Here is a 25293-nt window from a genome sequence, read left to right as displayed (position 1 = left end):
GCACCGCACAATGTCTGGCACGCATGCGCTAGGGGAGGCTGCGGCCGCTGTAGACTGTGCGGTCGTGGCTACAGCGTACTGCATGGGTACTTGTGGCAGGTCACGTTGAGGAGCGCGAGCGCCTTTCTGCGTGCCAGAGCCGCGACGCATTTATGGTGAGATCGGTGGGGGCCCACGAGATCTGCGCCCTCGTCTGCCGGTCTGCGCCTGAGGCGGACCCTTGTCTTGTGGGCCTGGATAAGTCTGGCCCCCTACGCCCGGGGTCGGGCGAGGCGGAGCCTTGCGGCGAGGGGTCGGGTGCATACGACCCTGGGACCGTGGGTCGGGCGAGGCGAGTTTCGCCAACGAGGGGTCGGGCGTGTCTGACCCCGAGGCCCTGGGTCGGGCGAGGCGGAGTGGGATGCTCCTTGCCCTTGCCGGGTCGGTGGAGATTGCTATTACCACAGGTGGGCTTGGGCCTTTATGATTGTTGTTTAAAGAGGCATAAGGAGGTCGTTAATATTTCCCCCCAACAGGCACTGTGCAACTTCGTCGATATCCGGAAGAACATTGCGTGTATAGTTTGTAGGTCTAGCAGGCGCATAGGATGTGTGTGGAGTATGTGTGGGTGTAGTGTGTGTTTGTATGTACGTTCAGATACTACAGTATACCGTAGTTATCCAGCCTAAAAAACCGATTAGATGTATTGGGTGGGGGTTTGAGAGTTAATTATGGAAAAAGTGACGATTCATTACGACTAGAATCGGGTTCATTTGGTTGTGCAGTTCATTAGGCACACATGCTCCAATCCTCTCTGCGGCAAAAGCTAAGAATTTCACATCTACATCTAACAGGAATAATTGACTATCATAAATTAAATTATCATCGAAGCTTTGAGTCGTGTTTAACTATTTATCGAGTTATAGAGGCGTGTTTGTATTTTTTTTCTCCCCATTGCAATGCACAGGTATATTTGCTAATCTATTTATATATCCACAAGACACATCAAGATCAGAGAAAGTCCACTTTGATCATCTATCTCTTTTGTAGCTTTATCTATCTATATATCCACAACCACAACACAGAATGCAGCCTTTTTTGGCGCAGAGGTTGTGTCATTGTTTATGCATCCTCTGCCAAAAAGCTAAGTTACACTATCTCAAGATTGCTTAAATTTTAGTTTTATATATCTTACATTTTATTACAATTCTGTGTAGGACCCAACATGGCTCCAATTCGTACTAGGATGATCACAGTTCAGCCTATGTCAAACCAAGTACCAATCTTTTTTTATTAGAAAAGCAAGTTCTGAAATACTCGAAAATGACTGTTTCCTGTAATGTTTCTAGTCTACTGATGATAGATGTACTGGTAACACTGAAGTGCTCGTAAATCGGTTGATTAGCCACAGATTATTTGGCTGCCGCAAGCTGAACTATCACTAGTGTAAATGTGTAATATACTACTTGTTGACAAGAAAGAAATGAATCGGAGTGCCAACTTTACCTGGTTGGTGAAGCCGATACCGAAGCCGAGCAGCATGCGGCCAACGATGAGCATGGCGATGTTGACCGCGGCGGCGTTGACGGCGGCGCCGGCGAAGAAGAGCGCGCCGCCGGCGAGCATGACGGCCTGCCTCCCGACCGCCCTGGTGACGCGGCTGGCGACGAGCGACGCGGCCAGCCCGGCCAGGTAGAGCGACGAGGTGAACGCCGTGAGGGCATGGCTGTCGTAGACGCAGTACTGGTCCCGCCGCGCGGCGGCCATCCGGCGCAGCACCCCCGGGAAGAAGGCGGACAGGAACGACTCCATCGCCGTGACGCCCCCCGAGATGCCGATGTCGTAGCCGAAGATGAGGCCGCCGGACGCCGCCATGAGGCAGGTGACGACAACGGAGAAGGTCACGCGGCCGCCATAGTCGGCGGACGACGCGCCACCGGCCACGGCGAACCCACCCCCGGCCATGCCTGCAGCTCACTGCCTCGCTCGCAGTCACGCGCAGGCTTACCTACTGCGAGCAGTCGTCACGGAACGGCTCGGCTGATGCACTGGGGCAGTGTGGCCAGGTGCTGCGGTACTTATACAACTGACATGTTCTGCTTCAACGTCAGCCTTCGTTAGGTGAGCGCCCTCTGCGGTACTTATACAACTGACATGTTCTGCTTCAACGTCAGCCTTCGTTAGGTGAGCGCCCTCATTTCCTCACGACCTCACCAAATTATTCGATCCTCCAGCAAGCCTTAAAATTGTGCCTGAGAAACTCGTCGCTACCCCTCTGACCGCGACGTGTCGAGCAACAGAACGAAGCACTCAAGCACCTGCAGTCGGGGCCACTTTCGGAGCGACAAAATTAAGCAGCGCGGCCGGGCGATGGATGTCGGCCTGTGGTTGGCACTCGTGGTGTGATGGCGCGCTCGTGGGACTTAGAGCTGTTTGTTTGAGTTTAGTTTCTCACTACGAAAAGTAGAAGTTGAAACAAACAGTAAATTTTTTATGTAGCTTCCGAAAAATCAAAAGTTCAGAAAAGCTGAGTTTATATAGAAAGCTAAAAAGGTTTAATTTTTCAAACTTTTCGTAGTTTTTTGAGCCTATAAAGCTAAACACATGAAAAAAAATCAGCAGCAACTTTTTAAAAAAATTCAAAAGCTGCAGTTCAAATAGACCCTTAGCCTTGGTGTCAAACCATGCGCGCCGGCAGGTGTTGCTGCGCCTAAAAAAATAAAAAAATGAAAGAAATAATAGGGGATATCCTCAAGGAAACGGCAGAGTAAGAAATTCAGTAGATTACTGATGGGCCACCGGAACTCAATGGATAAAATGAACTGGGGGAACGTCGTCGATTGCGTGCGTCATGCAGCTGAGCGGCCCAAGAACAAGACAAGATGAGGCTTGGGTCCTGTGGGCTGAGACAGCTTTGTGGGCCTCTCACTCTTGTTTATCAAAAAGGAAAAAGTTCTTTTGATGTCCCTCATCCATCGCTGAAGTCTGGCTTGTCCCTCGTCCGCAAAATCGGAAATATGGCATCCCTCATCTATCTAATTCGTTTATTTTTGTCCCTCGCTAGTTTTGACGGTGGTTTTGCATGACGTGGTAGTAGGCCCTGTCGGATTTATAAGTCCAGCAGTCCACGAGGGGGTTACCCAAGTGGTTAATTTATAGGTGAGGGCGATTGCGAAACAAGAACTCGAAGGTGATCATGAGAACACGAAGAAGACACAGGGATTTTAGACACGTTCAGACCTTCGGAGAGTAATACCCTACGCCCTGTATGCTGGTGGATCGTATTGCTCAATGTTTCAATCTGATGATCCGGTGTCTGTTACCCCTAGGAGGCGCCCTTGGCCGCCTTATATAGTATGACGACCAAGAGGTACAAGTCGGTTTGAATCTAATCTACTTGGTATTACATGGAAGGTGATCTAAGTCGGATTACAATACGCGTCCCACAATATCCGGGTAGATTTGGACACTCTAGTTGCCTTGACGTGTACTCCAAGTAATTTCATGTACTCGACTGGCATTCCGTGGTTGGGTGGGCCCACTTGTCAGGTCTGGCCAGTATCCTGGTCGGTGGGGACCCGTGGGGTACCTATATCCCTCAAGCCCCCGAGCGATGTGTTGGCGAACAGGAACTTAAGGTCGTCGCAGTGAAGCTTGAATTTAGGTCAGCTGAAGCTGTGATGCCGTCATGGTGATGGAGAGGTTGTGCAGTACTCAAAAAGAAGAAAATCCGAGCGAGCGTAGAGCCAACGCGCAAAGTGAAGATGACCGCCGAGGTAATGGATGCTAGCATCGAGCAGGTCGAAGCGATGGTTACGGAGGGCGTCGCAAGATGCACTCCGTAGGAGTAGCCCCCGAGCATTGAAGCGATTAGAATAATCGGTCCAATGGTCAAAAAATGAAGTTGTCTATTGAAGTAGGTCCCAGTGCCTAAGCATAGGAGATAGGCGCAACCACGGAGGCCTGCCGATGAGAAATAGGCACCCAAATCTCTCGAGATAAGGACTAAAGCAATGATAGGTAACCGACAAAAAGGTCCTTGTTCACGGGTGTTCTTCGCAGTTGAAGTGGTTTCACGGGGGATATTGTGCACCAGTATTTGAAGATAAGGCCGGACACCACGTGAGTACTGTAGAGTCACAGTAGTATGGAGAGCTCTGCTGTGCACCTTCACGGGGTTACTGTAGAATCTTTGAAGCTAGCCTGCGGTCCGGCTATAAATAGACCTGTCGTTCATCTTGGAGAATCATGGCTCGAGTAATAGGACTGATAAGCTTGACACTCGTAGTTTTTGATAGGTATAGCATCCACCCAAAGGTCTGATGCTAGAAGAATTCTCGTGAAGAGCACCCAGGTGCTCCTTCCCTTCGTAGTTTCTGCGGTGGAGTTGGGACGTAACGATGCTTGAAGAATCCTCGTGAGGAAGGTGCATCGTGAATTTTGCACTTTGTCCAGCACACCGCTTAGGGAAGCGTGAAGTGTAGCCTTCTTGCATTATGCTTTTCTCTTTTTCTGCGTTGTAGCCTCTTATCTTGGGATGTCGTCTATCCTGGAGCTGTTCGCAGTCTTTTCTAATATGTAATGTTGGGGATTTGGTTTTAGCTGACTAAAATATGCATTTATATCCATTTCTAGTATTTTTGGTGCCATAGAGGCGTGTTTTCTTGAACCTGGGATACTGGTCCTCGTGGATGAAGATTGGTTGTACCGCAGAGTTTGGTTGAGTAGAGTTAGGCGCCCAACCATTGAGGGTGAGGACTGGCAGGGCCGCGAAGGTACGCCGAGTAGAATTAGGCGCCCAGCCCCCGAGAATAATGGCTGGTAGGGCCGCGAAGACACGCCGAGTAGAATTAGGTGCCCAGCCCCCGAGGGTGATGTCTGGCAGGGCCGCGGAGGCGCACCGAGTAGAATTAGACGCCCAGCCTCCGAGAGTGATGGCTAGCAGGGCTTGGGGGATGCCAAGTAGAATTAGGCGCCCAACCCCCAAGAGTGATGCCTGGCAGGACTGCGGAGGCACACGGAGTAGAATTAGGTGCCCAACCCTCAAGGGTGGGGACTGGCGTAGCCGCCGAGGCACGCTGAGTAGAATTAGGTGCCCAGCCCCCGAGGGTGATGTCTGGCAAAGCCGCGGAGGTGCGCCAAGTAGAATTAGGCACCCAACCCCCAAGGGTGATGTCTGGCAGGGCCGCGGAGGTGCGTCAAGTAGAATTAGGCACCCAGCCCCTGCGGGTGATGTCTGGCAGGGCCGCGGAGGCGCATCGAGTAGAATTAGGTGCCCAACCCCCAATAGTGATGGTTGGCAAGGTCGCCGAGGCGCGTTGAGTAGAATTAGGCGCCCAGCCTCGAGGGTGGGGACTGGCGTAGTCGCGGAGGCGCGCCGAGTAACATTAGGTATTTGTCCCTGAGGACAGGGGGTGACAAGGCCACGGAGGCGCTCTGTTAAAAATGCAACAAAAAGTCCTAAAGAAACGTCAGGCACACACGGTGTTAACGAAAGGGTTTGCAGATTTTGCCTCGCACGCTTGCACAGTGCTAATGGAAGGTTTGCGATTTCCATCCGTAATTGATGTCGTCATCTCCCTTAAAAGCGCGAGTGGCGTGGAATCGTTGCCACTCATATCTTCAACCTTTCGCAGTGCCGCTACCTTGAGCTCACTAAGTGCTCCGCCGTCACCTTCGTGAACCCTAGGTTGCGCCGCCACATTCCCTAATTGTCTCACGCATGTGCCGCCACCTCCGCCTGAGCTGCTACACCACTGCCGCCCAAGCTGCTGCATTGCTTTATGTGCAACAAAACCCTAGTGCTCTTTAGATCCAAACCAGAAGCTCGCAAATCAATGGCGCAGTTCAATGCCCCAGCTCCTTTGTTGGTGTGGACGAAGAGCGTGATGACGTAGGAGCGGATTCAGTCCCTTGTCGACCGCGGGCTCCTTGGTCCGCAAGAGCTGCTCAAGTAAAAGCCCACCGCCGGTCAGGAGTTCCCGTCTGAGGACACGGCGGAGGTGGTGGTCTTCACGCTGTTCTTCGAGTGCTGGTTTGGGATCCCCACTGGAGATTTCTTCCATGGCCTCCTCCACTACTACAAGATCAAGTTGGTACACCTTAACCCTAACTCAATCTTGTATATTTCTGTCTTTATTCATGTATGCAAAGCATACTTAGGTATCCCTCAACTTCAATTTATGACACTATCTTTATCAGTTGAAGATCGTAAATACAAAGGGTAGAAAGGATATGGTTATTTGGGGGGGGGCTAGATTCTCATTGCGCCCCAAGAAGGTGCATGAGTACTTTGACCTTCAGCTGAAGGATTCCCACAAGGGGTGGCATGCCAAGTGGTTTCTCATTGCCAATCAGAAGCCCGAGCTGCCACCACGTACAGGTTTTGGGCCTGTGTCAGTGGCCGAGTGGCAAAATCAGCCGATCTTGGAGGAACAGGTCCAAGTAAATGAATTGCTGGTGAAATTACCGACTTGAAGGCATAGGGACTAATGCTCGCGGCTATTGGCATCAACTTCTGTCAAAGGGCCACTCGGCCAATCAAATACCGAGTACATTCGTCATACGAGTACTCGGGGCTGAATGATCCGACTCAGGAGATTGCTGGTGAAGTGTCCGATGAAGATGTTCTTCACCGGGTGTCCAGGTTGTTCAAGGGCGAGGTCAGCAATGTGAACACCCCTAAGGCTTTTTTCCTTGAGAAGGCAGTCGCCTACCTCAGTGAGACTATATGCATTTCTGTTTTAATGCAATATGTTCCTTATTTGCATTCCTCCTGACTCAAAACCATGTCTTGACATAGGGCAACCCCTGTGTTTATTTTTGCCTTCCACCGTTGCCTGGCGAGGCTCAAGCGGCGCATCCCAAGGTTTGTCTGATCAACGTGCCAGTCACATTGCCACCCAGCCTTGCATTTGACTCTGACTCTTCTTTTGGGCCTGCCATTAGCGCAGCCAGCGAGGGCGGAGAGGATCAAGGCGCAGGTCGGCAGACCCGGCAGGCTGTGGGGAAGAGACCCCTTTCCAAGGTGTCTCAGCCGACTCGGAAGAAGAAGAAACTAGCTGGTCGGAAGAAGTCTGTGCCGAATACTGTTGCTACTAGTAGATCGGGCAGGGAGGTAGTATCCGACGCGTTGAGCCCGACCGTTCAGGACAAGGAGCTGGACCCTTCTCCATGGTCTCCCGTTGCTCACCAGCTCTCCTGATGGCTAACAGACCAGCTAGTGGGATTTATGCTAAGCCGCCGCTCACACAACGGTCGAGTGGTTGCACAATAGTGGGTTAGGCAAGATGGCACATCAACTCGATCCTTAAGTGTGACAAGATGGATATCTCCCAACCTTACTCAACCACAAAGGTACGAGCCCAACTTACTGGCATTTCACACAAGAATCACCCATCAATCTCATCTAAGCATTTCTTTTCTTTATTTTCAAAAACCTATTTTTCTCATTTCAAAACACTCACACATTTATTCTTTAACAAAGCACATTGTAGTCATGATTGAATTGAGTAACAAGGTCCTAAGCATTCTAGCAAATAATTATCATCCAAACAGAACAAATCATATTTAGAGATAATTATAGGACAATAAAGGAATGTTCATAGAAATCAAGGGGTGTCTATCCAATCGTGTTTCAGCAGTAAAACAATATGCAATTTTGTAAAACAGGACAATAGGTGGTGTTTGAAAAACTTGGATAAATATACATCAAAGGGTGAGATTGGACTTGCCATTCTCGTACTTGGCCAGGAGTTCTTGCTCGCGGTGCTAGTCCTCGGGCTCGGGCTCACGGTCAAACTCCTCCTTAGGCTCCTCCTCGGGTACTCCGTGATCTACAACACACACAATCGGGCACACAATAAATAAAAGAAAAATAAGATTTTACCCGTTGAGCTCGAACAGAGAAAGCGAACGAAAAAGAGGAGGAATGAGTATTTTCACGAAATTTGGAGATGACTCAGCGGAAGTATATTGGAGGATGCCGTGGTCGAATTTGGGATTAATTGGAGGAAGTTTGGCGCATGAAATGATGAGATAACCGTGTATTAGGGGCTTAAAACAAGTTTTAGGACTAAACAGCGAGAACTAGGGACTTGTTTGTAAATATTTTTGGAAGGTGGAAGGGCTGATCTGCGAGAGAATCTTTGAGAGAGGTGGGAGGACTATTTTGCGAAATAGAGAAAGATGGGGGTTAGATCGAAATGAGAAGGAGTTTTCTTCTTCTCCTTCCTCGGTTCAAGAACAGAGAGGGTGGGGGAGGAGATGGCCGGCGGCGGCCGGCCGGCCAGGCCTCGCCGGCGGCGAGCCGAGTGGCGGGGACAGTGGAGGAGGGTGAGGGGAACCCGTTTTGCCCCTTACCTTGGGGATTCGGCGATGGGAAGGGGGCGGCCAGCGGTGGATAGGAGGCGGCGGCGGTCTGCTTGGCGACACGCAAGAGTAGGGTGGCGGCGCCTTGGCGCGGGAGGGAGCAAGGAGAGGGCGGCAAGCTTGTGGGTGGCGAGGGAGGCCAGGGCGCGGGCGGCAAGCATGTGCGCCGGCGCAGGGCCGGGAGCGCGTTGTGCATGCGGGGAGCCGGGGCAGGGGGCCGGGTGTGGCGCTGCGGGGGACGGGGTCCGGTGCTGCACGCCCAGGGAGAGGGAGGGGGCAGGCATGGTAGGTAGGGGGGCTCGGCTGCGCGTCGACCAGGAAGGCCTACTGTGCGGCACAGGGAAGGAGGGAGGAGAAGAAATGAAGAAGAAGGAAGGAAGAAGAAAGAAAGGAAGAAGGAGAAAGGAAGGAAGAGAAGGAAGAAAAAGAAAAAAGAAAAAGGGACAGGGGAAACAGAGGAAAAAGGAAGGGAGAGTCGGCGGTGATTGCGGAAAATGGTCGGAGCACACGCGGCGGTTTGTCAATCGGCACGCGGCAGAATTTGCGGAGAGGATAAAAATGATGGTTGTCGGCTTTGGAAGCCGGGACGGCGAAATTGCCGGGAAGACGGGATTTTCGGGAGCTCAACAGTAAAAAGATCTTAAAACAAATTTTTAGTGGGTGATTTAAGTTGGTGATTTTTATGGATGTTACAGGCTGCTTTCTTCCCACCGCGTCCTTCCTTGTGTGTCGGAGATATAAAGTGAGTGCACCGGAAAAGAAGGGGAACTGAGTCGATCTATTCCATGGTGAAGCATCTGAAACATAACTGCACACTCACACGATCTTTGCTGAGAGATAGGAGCATTTGGTGGAACCAATGAACTACACTTGCTTCTTGATAGATGTGTGGGACAGAGGGCTCATGGTACCTGCTACCCACCCTTCCTCCGCTTTGATAACTGTGTGAACGGAGAGTGGGCAGAGCAAAAGGGAAGGAGGTCCTCATACGGAGTCACACACTTGAGCAATGCAGGAAATTGGAGAATGGGTTGAGTAAAGTCCCATAGGGCTGATTAAATCACAGACGAGGTTCTTGATTTTTTTTCTTTTTTATTTGTGAAAAAAATAAAGGCAGAGGTAAATACTTCGAAGAGGCGGCTTGGTAGGGATGGAATGGTCAATTGTCAAGTAAAGGATGACTTCTTTGTTGGCGAAACGATGGGGGAGAGAAAGCACGCCAGTGATTCTCTGAGCCGGTCTTCTTTTCCAACACCTCGGGAAACAGGTCGAGATAGATGATAGCACCTTTTTATCCTCTTCCTTAACAGGAGGGCACACTTCTCTTGTTCTTCTGGCCTTCACCTCCTGCCCAGCTCAGAAATAGAACCCAGCCCCCTTTCTGATCCATTCGAAGCAAGCATGATCCAGAGCTAAACCCCCCTCCTATTCAAAGCCGGGTGTGGCCTCGCCCTTTTGCTTTTCCTTCAGTTTGGCTCCACGAAGGCGCCTCCCAGACTAGGAGCCCCACTCATATTCAAAAGGAGCCCAACTTTCAAGATGATGATAATAAGTAGTTAGGCTGCCATTTTTCCAATATCATAAAATAGCATGGCCCGGGGCTAAGGTAACTCGAGTGGGAGAGCCGTGTTACGGGTGACCTTATTGCACAATTCAAAGAGCACTTGTGTATGTGATGCAAGTGAACGTGTACGAAAAAGCTGTCGTAAAGTTTTGTTGTTCCTTCCGTCGTTGATCCTATCTATGTTTCTACGATGGACAAAGAACACGCTCATTCTTCAACCGTAGAGAGACTTTTGAATTGTGAGGTACCATTACGAGCTCAATATATACTAGTGTTATTCTGTGAAATAACTCGAATTTCAAATCATTCACTTGCTTCAACTACTCATGCTATGGATGTGGGAGCATCAACTCCGTTCCTTTAGGCTTTTGAGGAGCGGGAGAAATTGTTGGAATTCTATGAAAGAGTCCCGGGAGCCAGGATGCATGTCAGTTTCATACGACTTGGTGGAGTGGCACAAGATCTGCCTCTTGGCTTATGTAGAGATATTGATTCCTCCACACAACGATTTGCTTCTCGTATTGACGAATTAGAAGAGATGTCAACCGGCAACCGTATCTGGAAACAACGATTAGTGGATATTGGTACTATCACTGCACAGCAAGCAAAGGATTGGGGATTCAGTTATGTAATGTTAAGAGGTCGTGCGACATGAAGACATTGATAGCAATATGGGGGAAGTTTGCATCAGGCAACAACGGTTCTGCCCGACCCTACAAAAGCATGCATATGTTGTTAGTGAAGATTTTGTGTGAAGCCTTGGAGACGACGTACCCGGGGCTAGGGTGGGCTGAGGGGGGACAGAGTAAGTGAGCGAATGTGTGTAAGCCCAGTCAAAGATTCCTATTCTAGGCAGGGCGGGCCATCAACCTTCGAATGGTGTTGGTCCTACGGACCGTGAACGGATTCACCTCTAGCCTCTGGGCACATCGGAACCGCATGAGTTCACCGGGGTGGAGCACGGTCCACCAAAATCATCATAGGTTAGGTGCTATTGATGGAAAATGGTAAGCCCATCTTTCTCCATATGAAAGTGCTGCGGGCACATAGAGATGTGGGTAAAGGAAGTCTCAAAAAGCGAAGGCTGAGCTGTAGGTCACATGACTTGCACCGAAAAGGTGGCTCACTGGGCTTTCTCTTGGATCAAAGCAGATCAGCTTGCCAAATTCGTTGATCGAATCGGGCGCCCCGAAACGTTGAATGAAAATACGTGGTCTTTCTATAACCCTATTTATATGATAGGCCCAGCCCCTTTCCCCTATCCCTCCCTTATGTTTAGGAGCAGGATCTGCCCAAGAACGACTTGTGGTGGTACGGAAGGTACGGACTCCGCAAGCGTCCCGCACCCTCTGAGAAAGAAACTCCTCAACCATCACAAGATAAAGAAGTATGACGCTCTGTGTCTAACTCTATTGGTCATAGTTCCTTGCTATTGCGGCTAGTGCTCGTTTGCTGAACCACCAGATCATAAGGAAAGATGCCTTTTAGGACATCTAAGAATAATTCGAGCCGTATGAAGGAAGCTCCCTCGTACAATTTGTTTTGGGGAGGGAAGGAGCCCGACAGGCTCCCCCACTGACTTGGCCCGGGCATTTCAAATCAACGTTAAAAATAGCGAGTGACTGGATTTGCCCCGTATTGCATACGGTGTGTCAAACGTCTGATTTTGCGGTTGGGGGACTAATGTTGGGCTTCGTCGATAGTTGAGGGATGTTAAAAGAACTTTTCCCTTCTATAAAATCCAGAATAAGGTCGCTTGGCCCATCTACTTGTACCAAGGAAAATGGTCCGCGAGTTGTCCTGCGACTTTGTGGGCTGCCGGAAGTAGTAGCCTTTCGTCTCCCTTCTGCCCGTGCCCGGCTACCCGAAGACCTACTCCATCCATTCGCAAGAAACCATATCTAGGTTTTCCTTTCTTGTAACGGCGGCGAGGATAACCCGGACGGCCGGACGGGCGACCTCGTGCCTGTGATTGATGGATATGGTGATGGAGATGGAGGCGGAGACGGAGACGGAGATAGGGATGGGTCTGGAGGTACAGTTGAAGAAGGAGCACAAAGTGGAAACCCAAGAAGAAGATGAAGCGACGAAGAAGAGGAAGATTGAGCTCGATCCAGAAGAGAGGAAGCGGCTAGCGGAAGCAGAAGGTGTCGCGAAGTTCAAGTGGTTGAATGAAGTTGACGACGAAGAAGAGTTAACAGACTATTACGCCTACCAAGCTAAGCAATTCCGCAGGTTCTGGGAGAGTCTCTATCTGGGTCGCTATGGTTACTTTGAGGACGAGAGTGAGTTCCTTATTGTCCCTTCCCTTCTTTGTTCTCATGGTTAATCAATCTGTTACGCACGCATGTTAACTGGGTGTGGCTTTGTTAATAATTTGATGTTATTAGGGCTGCTACGTATCTTTGCTGTCTGGATCCTGATGGAACCACTCGTTTTTTTAAAAAAAAAAACTGACTCTGTTAGTATTAGTCCCCCAAAACACGTACATACACATTGTTTATCTGTATAACTGTGTTCTTAGGTTAGATCGCCAAACTCCGCAAATGTTATAAAGTTTGTGTGGATGTTGTTTCTCCTCCTGTTTCTAGGGGGAAAACTACTCAATATTAACTATGCTTTAGTTTGGTACTAGAGTTAACATTCAACCTGTTTTGTATCTCATTTTTTTGTGTTCTCCCTGCAATGTATTGTTTTATATCAAAAAAATACATGATCGTCATGCTCTACCCTACTATGCCTTGATGTTTTCTATATCTTAGAGGGATACATGAAATAGGATTAGAAATGGACACCAACAGCGTGCACGTGTTATTTATTTCTCTCACTGTTACTGCTACTACTGCTACTGCATCCCATATGACTTGAATATCTCAACTCATTGGGAATATCCTTTACTTGCAGCAACAATATGTGCCAAGCGTTTTACAGATAAGCCCGCACGCGGTGGCGGGTGCCTGATCAGTACTTTACAGATCTTCTCAGTCAAAGTGACGGGACTAAGTGGAGGTTTAAAGTTTCCGCTAGATGTGTATGGTATGGTTGCCATACGTGACAACCTAGATCACAATCGCAATATCATCTTCCATCGCAAAAGGGATAACTGCCAAACCCTTACCCAAGAGGTCCGTAGTATATATTTTTTATTATTTGATTTGTCTCTTGCTACAGGCTAATAGCTACCGTAGTGTTGCCCTTGTAAATATTGTTTCTGCATACCAAATGATCTTAGTTAATCTATTTGGTTTTCTCAATGATCTGTTTTAGTGAGCTTTTAGAAGAGGTCTAATTTTGTTGCATTGTGGAAATTACCATGTCTCTTTTATTCAACCTTTTTGGTAGGAGACAAACGTTGTTTACATTTCTCCATCTGATGAGCAATCTTCATGTTTGAATTTGTTAGAAAATTATTGATGTGAGGATGGTGCATACTTTAACCATTCAGAATGTTATTTTATTCCCACTATTGGTATCTGCGTATTATTGCAATTTGATGAGTCTTTAATATAATCTGACTTCATGTTTTGTAAGGTGAATCAAATAAAAAAAATTGCTGCAATGCATAGGTATGCATTATCGTTAACATCGATACGTCACACAAGTTACAAGTATATCTGCACCCAATCTAATCAAATAGATAGTCGTTTCATTCATATCAGGGTATGTTAAAATTTATGCCAGGATATGTATAAATATATGGGCACAGATGTGGTAACTGGTAAGTGCACCTATTCAAATTTGTTGGGTTTTGGTCCTTCCCTTTGTGCAGAATTTTTCGTGATTATTTCTTACATTGGGACCATGTTGACCTCGGAAACAAGTGATAAAACTGAAATGAGATGGGTATATCTTAAAATTTGGTCATGTATATGTGGGTTTTTAATCATAGGTTATCATAGGTACACCGGGAAATAACCACATATTGTTACAAAATATAGGTCCAACTAAACTAACTTGTAACTCAAACTGGATCAAAATAAGAATTGATTCAGCACATTGACTGAAGTCTGTTCTTCCACAGTCTAGGTAATACATAATTGTTATCAGGCACATGGCGACCTGTGGAGTATTGCTTGAAATATGACCTTGCTTCTCTGAACACGCCCTTAAGAATTTTAGACCTTTGCATTGACAAACCTTTTTCATCTATTTTATTCCGGTGCACTTACATGCTTTTCTTGTATATGATACTTTTCCGACGTTTCTTCTGAATTTTGGCTTCAAAAAAGTTACTGCTTTCTTTGCAAAGAATTAGAATATGCATGTTCTATATAAAACATGCTCTAATGATAAGCACGTAGCAATTGTTTTTTTTTTGTTTTGTTTCACTGGCTCATTAGACTAATATTTTCTCCCATTGGTTGTGTCATAAATTATATCCATTTTTATATGCTCTTTGCGGTCCATACAATTTAATGTGCAGTTCTGTATATTATGCTGCCCGATGAGCCTCTTCTTTTTCCTTGGGTTTCTCACTATTTATTTAATGGTGTTGCATGCAGGATTTATCTTTAGTACTGACTGGTCCTGTCCGTGCTGTTGACTTGTTGGATCCTGTGATCTTTGAGGTTGAGCTGAAAGTGAAGAGTAATATTGAATCACAGGATAGAGTTTTAAGCCTTCTGGCTCCTCCACTCGATAGCCCTGCCTTAATACCTGATTCATGCATGTTTAAGAAATGTTACACAAGCAAGCTTAGCACGATGGAGCTTACAGTTGGCCATATTTTTTACTCTCTGGAGGCCACAATCAGTGTGAAAGTCATTGAGGGGTCATGGCTAGAAGATTCTCATGGTCAGTTTACAGCCAGTACGGACAGTATAGAAGATGAGAAAGTCGTGTTGCTTGGTTTTGGAGATGGAAAGGTGCCTCTTGATGGTGATAACATCTTGCTTTCACGGTCTGTTGTTTCTGCTGAGTATGAGGAACACCTGATAGTTTCTGTCAATACACGTCAGAGTAAAAAGGCGGAAGATGAAGCTGTGGAAGAGCATGCAGTTTTCACTCCTCTTAACATGGGTAGAAGCTATGGTGAACTTAACGTTGGCTTCTGTAAGATGCAAGTCACTGTCGCCTGGTCGGAAGCACTATTGTTGCGCAGTGGTATGACGATGGAGGTTTCACTTTAGCTGTATATTCAACCATAGTGGCAGCTCGTGGACATGTTCGATGTATTGATGCCTTCGTGGGTTAAGCTGTATATTCAACCATAGTGGCAAACCGTGTTAGTTACTTGATTCTGCATACGAGGAAGTGCCTCTCGCTGGTAATAACACGTTACACCATGATGCAAAAGCATTAGCACTGGTTTAACCTTACACCCTGGCGCCACGTGATCAGTACGTGGCACACGTGCTCGGCCCTCACCATTTTATCCCACCCACACCCAGTCACCAAGATGGGGTGGCAGCCTGGCAGACAGGCAGCGACGGCATTCGTCTGGCCTCGCATTTGAATATGTTTTTTTTTTCAGCGAAGGCATTCTTGCATTTGGATATCGTAAAATTGCAAAATTGCAGACAGGGATGCCGGCATGTGTTCCTCGTGACCGAACAGAGAAAAGGCACTGTTACTAGTCAAATCGTCAATTCGTCAGTCGTCACGATCGATCTTGTGTAGTTTGTACTCTTTGTGGGAGGGAGTGGTCCATACCATCACGCCATCACGGGCCCAGCTACGATGCGATTGGTGATTGGCGCGCATTGTGCTACGGGTTATCTCATTCAGTTCGTCGTTTACTCATCCCATTCATGTGTCTATGAAAGAGCACGAGGAAATGATCCAGCACCGCGCTGCTTTCCTAATCCATCGTGTACGTACCTGCTACGCGCGGCCGCTTTTGTGTGGCAGATGCACTTAACACACAGGGTTGGTGAATGCCTGGAATGGTGATCTGCAGCCGTTGCGGACATCAGAGGGCCGAGGGCGCACCGCAACGCGACAGACAGGTCGCGTCGCGAACAGAGGAAGCGACGCCCCCCGGACCCGGAGGGGGAGAGCACCCTGTACACCCTGTCGACGGCGAGGAGTGCCGGAGACGGAGTGTGTTGGTTTCGCTGGTTTGGCTAGGCCCTCCCTGCTCCCTCGCGCACTCATCGCGGGCCGCCCCTGCTGCTATCCGGACGCCGGGCTCCGGAGCATAGGAGGCCGGCTGATTCGGCGCCACCGCGGCGGCGGCGCGTCTCCGCAGGTAAGTGCGCACGAACGAGTTGGCACTTGGCGAACACGCGTTCTGGAATTTTGCTCAGGTGTTTGCCGGTTGCCGCCGTCGGCAGCTCGCACTTGCAGGCGTGGCCGCGTGGGGGCAGACTAGCGAGCCGCTGATGCTGAGGCGCCGCAGCGTGCGTACAGCGGAGGAAAACTCGCCGCCGCCGGTCAGCATGGCGAGTCGCGGAGGATGGGAGTGCCTGACCGATGGAGCAAGCGCAGGGGGTTGAGCTGAGCACGCCGCGTGGTGACTGGTGAGTAACAAACAACTTGCTCGTCCGGTCCATTCCACTTCCATCACATCTGGTGCTGGTGTTTCCGTGCAACCCCGAACCAGGCAGCAATGCGCGCGGCAGTGGGGGGCTTTACGCTGATGGTACTCGAGTGCCTCATCCTAGGATGCTCGGCTCGGCCGGCAGGCTTTGGCAATGGAAGTACGGAACACCGACTGGCCTGTTAGGCGTTGGTCTTCCTTTCCCGGTGGTGGAAGGCATAGGCACAAGGCACTACTGCTGTCTCTAGCGTTTCTCCATCCCTGCATAGCTCAACCGTATCATGATTTCACGACTGGCTCGCCGGCATCACGATGGTATTGGAATCCTCCTCCGGTACCCTGCCATTGCCAATTGTGGAGAGAAAAGTTGAAGCTAGAGCCTAGATGTGAAACATCCAAAACCTGATGAAACTTCACCTTTCTTCTGCAAATCCATACATGAATACATCCATCGGTGTAGAGAGCCACCCAACTGTAGGTTTTCTTTTTATCTCAAAGATAAGAGTGTGCTGCGGCTTTGCCGATTTCACTGTCGCTGCTAGGTGTTGACGCCTCAACAATACGGTTCTCCATTTCGGAGTTTTTTTTACGGGCTCCATTTCTGAGTTCATACAAAATGAGTCAGCACAAATGGCCTATCAGGGAGAGGTTTCAGGATAAGAGACCTATTTACCCCATTTGTTTCTGCGGTGCGGCAGCCAACCGGCAGAATCCCGTCGAACAGGCTGCGGCGGCCGCGCGTTACCGTGCCGCGTTTCAGTCCCGCGGCAGAAAAGGAACTGCGTGCCGCGAAAACGCTGCGGCGGAGAAATCCTCGCAGTACAGCGCCGCACCCAACCGCCGAAACAAACACGGTCATTGTCAGCCAATCGAATGCTGGGCCAGGATTGTCCTGGGCCATGGTGGCTGAGCCCAGCACTTGTGCCACTTTTGCTTCAGCGAGGCAAAGGACCAGTTAATTTGCTCCTTCCTCTAAAAAAAAAGTTATATTGCTCCTAGCCACGCTTTTGGCGTTCATTCTTTATTTTGCCGGTTGAATTCAACATTAGTAACAGACGAAAACGTTCTGAATTTTGGCAGGCCAAGGAGCTAAGCGTGCGGCGCCATGATACTCCAGTCACTGTGCCTTGGCTTCCTGCCATTGCTGGACGCCGTCGGCGGCTTGGTATCCACTCTTCACAGCTCCATTGCCCTCCATAGCCCGAGTCACGGTGGGCAGTTCATCCATGGCGTCGGTAAAAATGAGGAAACAGAGGCGCCAAAATCCAACCACGCCGTCGTGGACAGCGACCCTCTCGACCTGTGGCATCTCTGGACGGTAGATCTGCTCGACACCAGCCACGTCCCCGTCGACCTGGTGTTCCCGTGCGCGTGCAACGTCGCCAGCGCTAGGAGGTCACAAAGATCCCGTACGAAGCTGCAGAGGAGGAAAGGATCCGTCTTCGGAGGCGGGAGCAGCCGTCGTGACGGCGGGTCGTTCCGGCGGCTGGTGGCGAGGCATGAGCAGCACCTAACGTGCGCCGTGGTGGTGGCCGCGCTGCAGGTGTTCCTGCACCTGACGCGCGCCAACGCCACCACGCTGTTCCTGCCGCTGCTGTCGCAGGCCACGGGGTCCGGCCGCGGCGCCGCCCGGGTCGGCGACGCCGTGCTCGTGCTGGTGAACACCTGCGGCGTCCTCGGGTCCGCCCTCGCCGCCAGGGAGCTCGGCCGGGAGGCCATGTGCGCCATCGGCGGCGTCCTCATCGTCCTCTGGCAGGTCGCGGTGCCGGCGGTGGCGGGCGGGCTGGGCGGCAGCGCGCGGATGGCGGGCGGCCGGGCGGGCACGCGGCGGGGTTGTTCGCGGTGGCGTGCGCCGTGTCGGGCGGGTTCAGCTGGGCGTGGGGCGTTCTGGGCCGTGCCGGGCGAGGGCATCCGGTCCGTGGGGCAGGCGGCGGGGGCGGCGCTCGGCTTCGCGCAGATGCAGTGCTTCCTGCTCACGCTGCGCCAGCTCAAGCACGCCGCCTTCGCCTACTACGCCGTCTGGATCTGGTCCTGACCCGGACCGGACCCGGGACCCCCCACGGGCGGCGACGGCGATGCCCGATGTGCGCGTGCATGCCGCGCTGGTCCGTTGACACGCCGCATCTCGATCGCGGAATAATGGGCGGCTCGCCGGTTTGGGAACTTTAAGGAGGCTGGTCCTGGCCGATCATATATGGCATCGTATCCGGAGGCTAGCTGCAGCCGCCGTGCTCTTGCTCGCCGTTGACAGGGACGGACGACGGCGACCCGAGCGTAGTGGCGCCACGCTACTGCGCTCGTATTCTTCGCACCCGTCCCGGCGGCTTCCAGGTGATCGATGAAGCAACGCCACGCGCATTCGTTCTCGCCCGTGAGCGAGAGCCAATGAACTTGGCATGCATCGAGACACTCTTTGTATAATGGGTCGCACTACAGACCGGACACAAGGATAGAGACGTATCCCTTTTTTTTCCTTCATGGTGTGTGCGCTACCATACATTACATGTGTAGTATGTACATAATAAGGTCGATACTCGATCAAAGATGTAAAAGTTTCTGAAATTTTGAATGCTGAAGTGATCAGGGATTACTCTCTTTTTTAAGGAAACAGGGATGGTAAATTTGATCTTCATTAAGAAAGAAAATAAAATGAGCGGATGCAAGACGAACTACATGTACCATTATTAACAAAAGCGGTTGAATGAACCCAAGTTCATATCACGAAGACTCAACCTTGGATGATCTTTCGAAGTTCCTCAAACTCAGAACTTGGGAGCATCAATTGATTCGTTGGATGAGGCCCTTTGCAAAGCTGCCCTCTGATGCTGTCCAGTCCAGCAGCTTTGGTAGCCGAATTAATACTGCCAGTAGTATGCAGTACCATATAGGAGTACTTCCCATTCCCAATCCTAATATGCCATTACCAAATTAGCATGTGGTGGTACCGCCGCAGTGCACAGGTTCGGCGTTAACCGGAAGCTACATACAGCCCCGCCCCCGCTCTAGTGGTGCGGCTTGTCACTCACGCGACTTCGGAGCTCGCTCGGCCCCGCCGCCATCTAATCCCGCCGTGCCCGGACAAGTGCGTGACCTCCTCCACTCCACGACCGGTGCCGCTGCATCAGCCGTCGCCGGCCGCTCGACCGCGCGCATGGACCGCCCGTCTGGGCCGGCGGGGCGAGCCGGCGAGGCCAAGTGCAGCGTACGGGCAGTTGCCGGGCGACACAAGTGACCGGCTGACCGCAACGCGTCGGAGAGGGACAGGAACACATCATGGCATCACGTACGCTTTGGTTGACCCGAGCGGTGATCCCAGGGCCGGGGGAGGGGATTTCTGCGGGCTCTTTTCGCCGGGGGCATGATGGCGCGGCCGCGCCGTCCGTCCACCCTGTTCGAAACGAAGTGGGACGATGACGACGAGCCATCAGGAGGAGGAGCGGTGGTTTTGGTCTGTACCGCGAGCGCTAGCTTTTGGGAGCCGCGGCATGTGAGCGGGCGCCTTGAGTGCGTGGCATGGATGCGCCCGCTCCACCGGCCGCGTCGCCGTCTGCCGGTCGCGCTCGCACCCACCGGCCGCAGCAGCCGCGGATACACGAGATTTACCAGCCAGCAATGGATTTTCTAAAGAAAAACAGGTGGAATCCTGTAATTTCACACGTGTAGTGTGGTAGTGCGGTAGTGCGGCACATAAGTGTGGTGCTGGCCAACCAGGAGCTCGAATTTTATGTCAGAAAAGCCGACCCTGCTGCAGCTCGAGAAAATTTTTAATAGGAGCGTGAGTTTAGTGAACATTAAATTCCATACTACATCACCAATTTTACTAACTTGACAAGATTTTTACGAGGAGAGAGAAGAAAAAGTTTCATCATACGTGAGAGAAGTTCCATCCCACGAAACTCAACTGTCACAGTTACCTAGTCTGTAGTCTTGGTAATAATACAATAAAACTATGCACTGAAACTGGCCTTACTGCATTATCTTGAGGGAGGTCCTCCCCTAGACCTAAGTTTTTTTTTAGTTCCTATGTATTTTCGTCCACGATTGAAAGTCGATTAAGAGAGGCTATGCCCCTTGGATCAGCCTAATGGTAATGGATAGGATTCTCTTCTTTTCGCTGACATTGACACAGATGCTGCAGCACAATGGGCAAGCTTTGGAAATGCTCTGTGTAATATTCCTAAAAATTAGAAATATTAATGTGAGTGAAATTTTTAAAAATTTAAAACTTTTTATTTGGATTGTGTGCTTATTTGAAAATGGAACACAAATGCTAAATATTTTCTAGAACCTCCCTAATAATTAAATCATAAACCGATTTCAAGCTGTGTGTTAGTTTGAGTGGGATCTTTTTGGTTTTTATTTGGCTTTCAAAGTTGAGTGTATTTGAATTTTAAATCTAATTCAAAATTCAAACTTTATATTAAACAAAAACCTAAACTAACCTATTAACAAAATCAGGCCGGCCCGCAGTCGAACTGGCCTAGCCTGCTAACCCACCTACCTCGCCACCGGACCAACCAAGCAGGCCGACCCAGCCTTTGGCCCAGCTAGCCCGCCCGACCACTACCGCTGCCTCCCTTCTCTCCCTGTCGCTAAAACATGGGGCCCACGTGTCAGCTTTATCCCTAAGCTCCCGCCGGGCCCCCTCTCCTACCCGCACATGCGCCGCTGTTGCCTCGCTGGCACCCGTGCCCGCATGCCGTCCCCACTCCATGACAACGCGAGGAGTGTCCCGATCGCGCCTCCCCCCTACAGCCCTAGCCGCCTGTGACCTTTCGGAGCCTTTCGCGAGGGGGAAATCCCCGCCGTGCCCCTGTAGACCACCGAACGCGCCTCCAAACCCTAGCCCAGGGCTGTCAGATGGCCGCCACATCACCCACGGGCGCACCCACCGAGGATGGACAGTCGTGCATGCTCGAGCGCCGCGCCCCGCAACCCTAGCCTCGGCCAAGGCTATAAATACCCCTGGCCGGCAACCTCCCTCGCCATCCCATCGCCCAGGGGCTTCTCCCCTACACCACCGCCACCAACCAGAGAAGAGGAGAGAGGAGAGGAGAAGGAAGGGAGGAGAAGGGAAGAGAAGGAGAAAGAGGCCCGTTCCGGAGGAGCCGTCGTGTCGCGACAAGAAGGAGGAGCCAGAGCTACCCCATTGCTGCCCGAGGAGGAATAGTCACCGCCGGCGTCGCCAAGGAAGCCGCTGCCGTTCTGCGAGCCTTCACCACACTGGCGTCCCTCTTCTTCACCACCTCCCGATGAGCTCCGCCACCGTCCACACCCTATCCTAGTCCAGTCGCCGTGCCACATAACCTGCCTGCCCGGTCTTTGAGCCGTTGCCTCGTCTTGCCTGTCCAGCCGTTGTGCCGCGCGCCGCCCTGCAGGAGCCACCGCCGCTCGCCACCAGCTGCTGCGAGCCCGAAACGACAACGGACAAGGTGTCATATCAATCCCAATCACATAGAACCTATGCATGCTTAGTTGCTAGTGCTTTAATTAAGATGCTTGGATGATGATTGATTGCATAGCCTATGATAATTGTTTATCTTGTTTTCCTTGTTACCTACTTGTGGACTAGCTACAGACCCCTACCTAGTCCACCTTACTTATATCCATATACATGCTTTTGAGTTATGGATGGGCATATACTATGGTTTTGGTGATGGAATTTCTTGTACACTCTCGCATGTGTTTTGGGTGAGTGTGATTCCTTGACGTATTTTGGCGGGAGCGAGCTGCGGTTGGTACTAAGGAGTGCCTTGCTAGGAGAGAACATTCTGGTCTCTCTCCACCCCTGTGCCTGTGGCGGGTACCTTGTTTGACACTGAGGAGCAGGTGGCGTACTTGTACGTTGCAGGTGCTTCAGCACATACTTTGTGGAGTTGAGTACTCGCTCTCGACCCTTAAGGACCGAGTCAGTTTAACCATGTTTCTTTGGACTACATACGTACATATTGTTCATCTTGTTATGGGCGGGGTTCGGTCCGAGACTAGTGGTGGATAGCACTAAGCCTATAGGTGGATTGGAGGATCAGTGTAAGGAGTTCGAGGCGTTGACTTGCTTTGACCAGACTGCACCCCAGCGTGGGTAGGTTTCATAGCTTCGAGGTCTTCGACTGGTAATGGTGTGCCCTACAGTTGAAGACACTATCAGACTCGAGGAAACAGGAGAGTGCTAGCCACCTACTAGGGCTCCGGCCGTTAGATGGGGTTTGGACGGCTGATCCCCGTTCAGGCTCCATCCGTGCAGGTACAGATGTACAACCTTTGCAGAGTGTATAACCTATAGCTATAGTCCGTGTCCACTGGTATGGACAGTCCTCTGATCTGTTACTCTGACTAGACTTTACTACTCTTCTACCTCCCGCTTTTGAGATAGGCCAGTGTTTGCTGTTGAGATGTGAGGGGAGGGAGCTCTCACATCACCTAGTGTGTTTGTGTGCTAGATTCTTGGGTAAAGGATCTGATGGTTTGTGACAACTTCCTTGTTGTGAGGTGTTGTCCTCGGAGACGGTATTACTTTGTTGCGTCCTTGATTGCTGCTGCTACTGCTGCATAAACCTCCACATGCATATATAGATTTATCCATGCATATAGTGTTATTTTCTCCGTTTCCTTAGCTTGCTGCTTTTGGAAGTTGACATGGCCTACCCGCTTCTCGGGTAGATTGTGGCTTTTTAGGGTCGGAGCCCGACTACAACTTTGACAACGATGGGTGGGAAGACTAGGGATGGTCTCTCACTCAAGTCGCCTCTGGAGATGGTGTTCACCGTGCTACATGTTTCTGCTGCGTAGAAGTTTTACCTTTCATGATTCAGTCCTGTTGGACTTGTACCGGCTTGTGCCGAAGTGTTGTACTTAATAATTATAATTATGATATTTTACTCTGTTGCTACTTTATATTTTCATGTTGATAGGGATGTGTACTATTTGTGATAGGGATTCATACGTAATAGTTTTCCTAGGACTAGCACGGAGGTGCGTAGGCTTGGATTCTCATAAATGGGAATTCGGGTTTGTTTCACTCTGGTGGTCCGGTTGGTGGAGCAACAAGCTAAGGGTGACGCAATCAGGAGTTGAAAACAGGCTGACGATCGAAACACGGAACACCCCACGTACACCACCCATGTCGCGGTCCCGCTCGTCTAACCCAAAATGTAGCGTGCGCGACGTGATCAGAGCCCCACGCGCGGACGTAAAACTTGCAGAGTGGTAGAACGCGACGGCCATGAGCCATGTTTCCAATGGAGCACCGGCTGGCCAGCCGCATCGATCGAGCACTACCGACCTCTACTCTAGCTACGCTAGAGCGATTACTAGGATTTTAGTATTATCTACCAAATCGTGTGTCCTTCTGATCATGACGCCTCCACTTAATTGACTGTGTGTGCCACGTGATAATACGATCCACTCGGTATCCCTTCGTTGACTAATCACTACTACTCAATGGTCTCACCTTGTAACTTAAGTGAGCATGCTATCACTCTTACAGTAGAAGTTCCGATTCTGCTAGTGTTTTGTCCCCATAACCGGAAAAACTAGGTGGTAGCCGTACGTTGGTGCGGACATTTCTAAGATTTAATATTTTCTATCTGAAATTCAAGAGTTCATAGAACAATGGTAAGATTGAGAAACAACATACAATACTTGATCGATCATTTCTGGTTAGAGAATAGTCCCTTAAAAATGACCATGCAATGGTTAAAATATCAATCAATGAACAGTGGGCATCTTGAATTCTTAGCACAAGGGAAAATATATGTAACTGATGATTCTTTGTGTTCTGCAGGAAAGGAGTCACTCTTGCTACTCTGCTGTGAATCTGAACTCTCAAGAAGTTAATTGATGGCGCTCTCAATGAATTAAAAGCACCACTGTTACTCAAAGTACATCAGAAATAACAGCTTCTCTGTTTGGATACCAGTGGCTAAACTTTAGTCATGTCACATCAGATGTTCGGATGTTAATTAGGAGTACTAAACATGATTTAATTACAAAACTAATTGCAGAACCCCTAGGCTAAATCGCGAGACGAATCTATTAAGCCTAACTAATCCATCATTAGCAAATGGTTACTGTAGCACCACATTGTCAAATCATGAACTAATTAGGTTTAATAAATTCGTCTCGCGATTTAGCCTAGGGGTTGTGTAATTAGTTTTGTAATTAGTCTATATTTAATATTTCTAATAAGTATCCAAATATCCGATGTGACAGGGGCTAAAATTTAGCCTAGGGGAGCCAAACACCCCTTCAATGTATAAGAGAAGAAGAGGGCAAAATAAACGCACAAAGCACCTACAAGGCTACAACACAGCAATCAAGTGGAGTCACCTGAGATGACAGGTGAGAAGTGAAACCGTTGTACTGCGTCAGAGGACTTGTGTGTCACCGGGAGATGCGAGTGAAGCAGGTAGCCTCTAGTAGGCCGTGCGCCCGTGCCCGTGCGGAGCACGAGCAAGTGTAGGGTGCTGGACTGCCTCAAAAAAAAATCATGGAGTTGGGTGCTGTATGAGACAAAGGTTGCCTGCTCAGCTTCCATGTAGGCCTGTTCACGGGTTGGTTCGAAACCGTCGAAACCCGTGAACTCAGACCAGACCGGACCACTAAATATGTTCGCGCGGGTTGTGTCCGGTTTCTGGTTCCAACCCAGATGTGTAGGAGCGGGTTGAGTTCTGCACGGGTTAGAAATCGCAACACCAGGTAAACTCGTATATGTGCTTGCATCTTATCCTAGCACCTCCGGCGGCGGCAGTGAAGAGGACAAGATGGTCATGAATTCGCAGATGCATCATCACATCAGCTCGCACCCTGCCACCAGGCCGTCGCGTGCGGAGCCTCCGTGGGATCTGGCCTTCGCCCGCCGACCTGCCTCGCGCTCGTCCGCTGGAGCCGCGGAGCTCAA

General features: G+C 50.1%; 3 protein-coding genes across 3 annotated transcripts in view; 2 read left to right on the top strand and 1 right to left on the bottom strand.

The window, feature by feature from the left end:
- Nucleotides 1-2082, bottom strand: part of LOC101763861 (sugar transport protein MST1) — a 5978-nt gene extending 3896 nt beyond the window's left edge. The window contains exon 1 of the mRNA XM_004975763.4: nt 1486-2082. Within this exon, the coding sequence (XP_004975820.1) occupies nt 1486-1944 (459 nt within the window). The 5' untranslated portion in view covers nt 1945-2082. The remainder of the gene's footprint in view (nt 1-1485) is intronic.
- Nucleotides 2083-11794: 9712 nt separating this feature from the next.
- Nucleotides 11795-15244, top strand: LOC111258039. Its single transcript, XM_022828759.1, has 3 exons — nt 11795-12198; nt 12818-13038; nt 14416-15244. The coding sequence occupies exons 1-3, from the start codon at nt 11889-11891 to the stop codon at nt 15040-15042; spliced, it is 1158 nt and encodes a 385-aa protein (XP_022684494.1). The 5' UTR covers nt 11795-11888; the 3' UTR covers nt 15043-15244.
- Nucleotides 15245-15662: 418 nt separating this feature from the next.
- Nucleotides 15663-19004, top strand: LOC101763454. Its single transcript, XM_004975762.3, has 3 exons — nt 15663-16103; nt 16189-16374; nt 17475-19004. The coding sequence occupies exon 3, from the start codon at nt 17500-17502 to the stop codon at nt 18427-18429; it is 930 nt and encodes a 309-aa protein (XP_004975819.1). The 5' UTR covers nt 15663-16103; nt 16189-16374; nt 17475-17499; the 3' UTR covers nt 18430-19004.
- The last annotated feature ends 6289 nt before the right edge of the window (nt 19005-25293 follow it).

This window comes from Setaria italica, chromosome VII (genome assembly GCF_000263155.2).
Source record: "Setaria italica strain Yugu1 chromosome VII, Setaria_italica_v2.0, whole genome shotgun sequence".
NCBI classification, from domain to species: domain Eukaryota; kingdom Viridiplantae; phylum Streptophyta; class Magnoliopsida; order Poales; family Poaceae; genus Setaria; species Setaria italica.
The sequence above is the reverse complement of the archived record's forward strand: the minus strand, read 5'-3'. Positions and strand labels throughout refer to the sequence as shown.